Raw genomic sequence first — 2,391 nt, forward strand, 5'->3', positions numbered from 1 at the left:
AGCTGTTCCTCACGGAATATCTGAACATTAGCTTCTCAATTTTTTCACAGATGCTTGTGTGCAGAACCTTATATGTGCATATAGGAAAATACGAAACCCAAATCTCATAGTCATGCATTCGTGCACTCACGGATATTGTTGGAACTTTAATTTTGTAAACCTAATGTATCTAAAAATTGATTAATAAGAAACTGATGTTATCCTACAACAGCAATAGACAAATAGACCTTGAGACCAAAATCTATTTGATTTTTAGAAACATCTATAAAACATTAACAAATATATCGATACAAAAGTTACAGTTAAATAAACTTCATCGCCTGATATGCTCTCAGACTTCGAAGTAGTATAGTAATTGTCAAGCAACCTGAAGTTAATTTATTTGGGTAGAGATATTCTTGTAGCAAGGATATCAGAAACTGAAGCTTCATAGATGCAACACACAGATTGAAGTGTATACATAAATCCGATCAGTGTAGGAAACATGAGTACAAAAGTTACAGATGCTTAAAAAACTTGGGTCAAAGAAAGTAAAATTTCAAGATAAATGTACTCTTCTATGTAGCTATCCACTTTATTTGGTAGAAGAGAACGAACCGGAAAAAAAGCTACTGGTCCTTGTACCTCTTCTCCACTTCCTCCATGCTCTGAATCTCCCTATAATACTTGCAAATACGGAAGATGCACCTGCGCAAGCATTTGGAATTAGCATGTAAATATTAAAAGGAGATGGCTAGAAGACTATAATAACAGACGAGTAGAAATTCCTGCTATTTACCAATAAAGGAGGCATGCACCCACACATAAAACTGCATTCCTCTGAGCCTTGTAGATCTGCAAGTTAACACCAACAGAGGATATATACCAGTGATCATGCATATATGGACTCACGCCACAATTCAAGTATAACCAAAGGCCGAAATGGTATAACAGCGATCTTGCATAGATGACTCACCCACACATAAACATGCCATTTTGTTCCACTAGAACATTATCACGAACAGCGAATAATGATTTGATTAACTGTGCATAACTAACTTCCCATGTAAATCTTCAGATGAGAAATGTTTTCACAATATCGCACTGAGCGACTTGAGAACTAGCCTCCTTTGAGGTGATTTTGGAAGGTAACTCGTCCGCACATACAAATTCAGTAACCTCTAGTCTAAGAATTTAATGTGGAAAAATGATCATCTTTTAGGATATGGGATACTCCATAGCTTGAGGCTGTTTAATGTCACTCAAGGTAATAATAAACTGTAAGATTGGCAAAACCCGTCAAAACATTACCCAAAAAAAAAAACAATAGTTTCAGTAAGAGACGAAAAACAAAACCTTGAAAAGGAGTAGAGAAATATATACAAAGGAGTAGAGAAATACAAACAAGGGCATTAAGCCACATAATGATTTGCAACTGTAAAAGTATTGTAGGCATAATCTCGGCACTATCTTGGATATAGCACATCTAGCACATAAACATACCGGAGAACATCGAACTATATGTTGCCGGTACTCTAGTTGGCTACTGCGAAACATCGTGGCACAAGATACAAAATAAACTTAAAAATGTGTCGCCTGTGATGAGTGGAGGCATCGAAACTCATACATACTTCGGAAACTTCTAATAGACCGGTAATTCATATCTGGAAGAAATTTTCCACAGCTTCGAGAAAATTAACAAGGAGATGTAGAAAAATAGATATAATTGACAGGACACCGAAGCAATAAACCAAAGCATTAACCATCATATACAATTCCTCTCATGATCTTCGAAAGAAGATTAATTAACCACCAAAAAAAATTCAAAATAATTAGCAATACGACCCTGAGAACGGAAAAAAAACATAAGTTACCGATTTCTCATAGCGATCCCTCTCAGCAGCTGTGCACACCTCCCCTGTACACATCAATCGATGCTCGTTCTTCCAGTATATATCTAGTATCAATCAAAACATTTTCAAATAACCTGCTTTAAATTACCACCATCGGAGCTCCAAAAACTTAAATTCGATCCATACAAACCAAATCCAAACTAAAGGCCAAAAAAGGAGAAGAAAACAGCATACCTAGAAGCTGAAAAGCAGCGAAAGGAACGATAAACAGTGATGGCTGAAGAACAAGCGAGATTAATGATACGATACGTGATTTTATAGCCTTCGGCGACGGTAATGTCAGGATAACCGCAACGAGCGCCTCAGCCGCTACCACGTACGCTAGAATCACCCATTGCAACGCCATTTCTTCTTCGATTCAGTGATTTCAATCTCCAGATTCCTTCGTATTCAGAGAACTTTTGAATTTTCCTTCGTTTCTTGGGCGAAAGTGGTTTAATATCACACTGTTTTCCTCTTCTTTTTGTATTGATTTTGCTTAATCGGCAAGGTGAAGAAG

At 36.9% G+C, this 2,391-nt stretch overlaps 1 protein-coding gene across 1 annotated transcript; it reads right to left on the reverse strand.

The window, feature by feature from the left end:
* Positions 1-410: 410 nt before the first annotated feature.
* Positions 411-2,391, reverse strand: LOC140803392 (uncharacterized). Its single transcript, XM_073159260.1, has 4 exons — positions 2,067-2,391; positions 1,854-1,936; positions 779-834; positions 411-687 (listed from the first exon to the last, which is right to left on the reverse strand). Exons 1-4 carry the CDS (start codon positions 2,236-2,238, stop codon positions 609-611), a joined length of 390 nt encoding a protein of 129 aa, XP_073015361.1. The 5' UTR covers positions 2,239-2,391; the 3' UTR covers positions 411-608.

This window comes from Primulina eburnea, chromosome 10, assembly GCF_022965805.1.
Source record: "Primulina eburnea isolate SZY01 chromosome 10, ASM2296580v1, whole genome shotgun sequence".
In the NCBI taxonomy this organism is placed as follows: domain Eukaryota; kingdom Viridiplantae; phylum Streptophyta; class Magnoliopsida; order Lamiales; family Gesneriaceae; genus Primulina; species Primulina eburnea.

Excerpts from the sequence above, each read along its gene's own strand:
- LOC140803392 (XM_073159260.1), bottom strand. The coding sequence starts at position 2,238 with ATGGCGTTGCAATGGGTGATTCTAGCGTACGTGGTAGCGGCTGAGGCG. Across the intron at positions 1,937-2,066 it reads CGCTGCTTTTCAGCTTCTAG|ATATATACTGGAAGAACGAG; the intron begins GTATGCTGTTTT and ends GATTGATACTAG. Across the intron at positions 688-778 it reads GGTGCATGCCTCCTTTATTG|GTGCATCTTCCGTATTTGCA; the intron begins GTAAATAGCAGG and ends ATGCTTGCGCAG.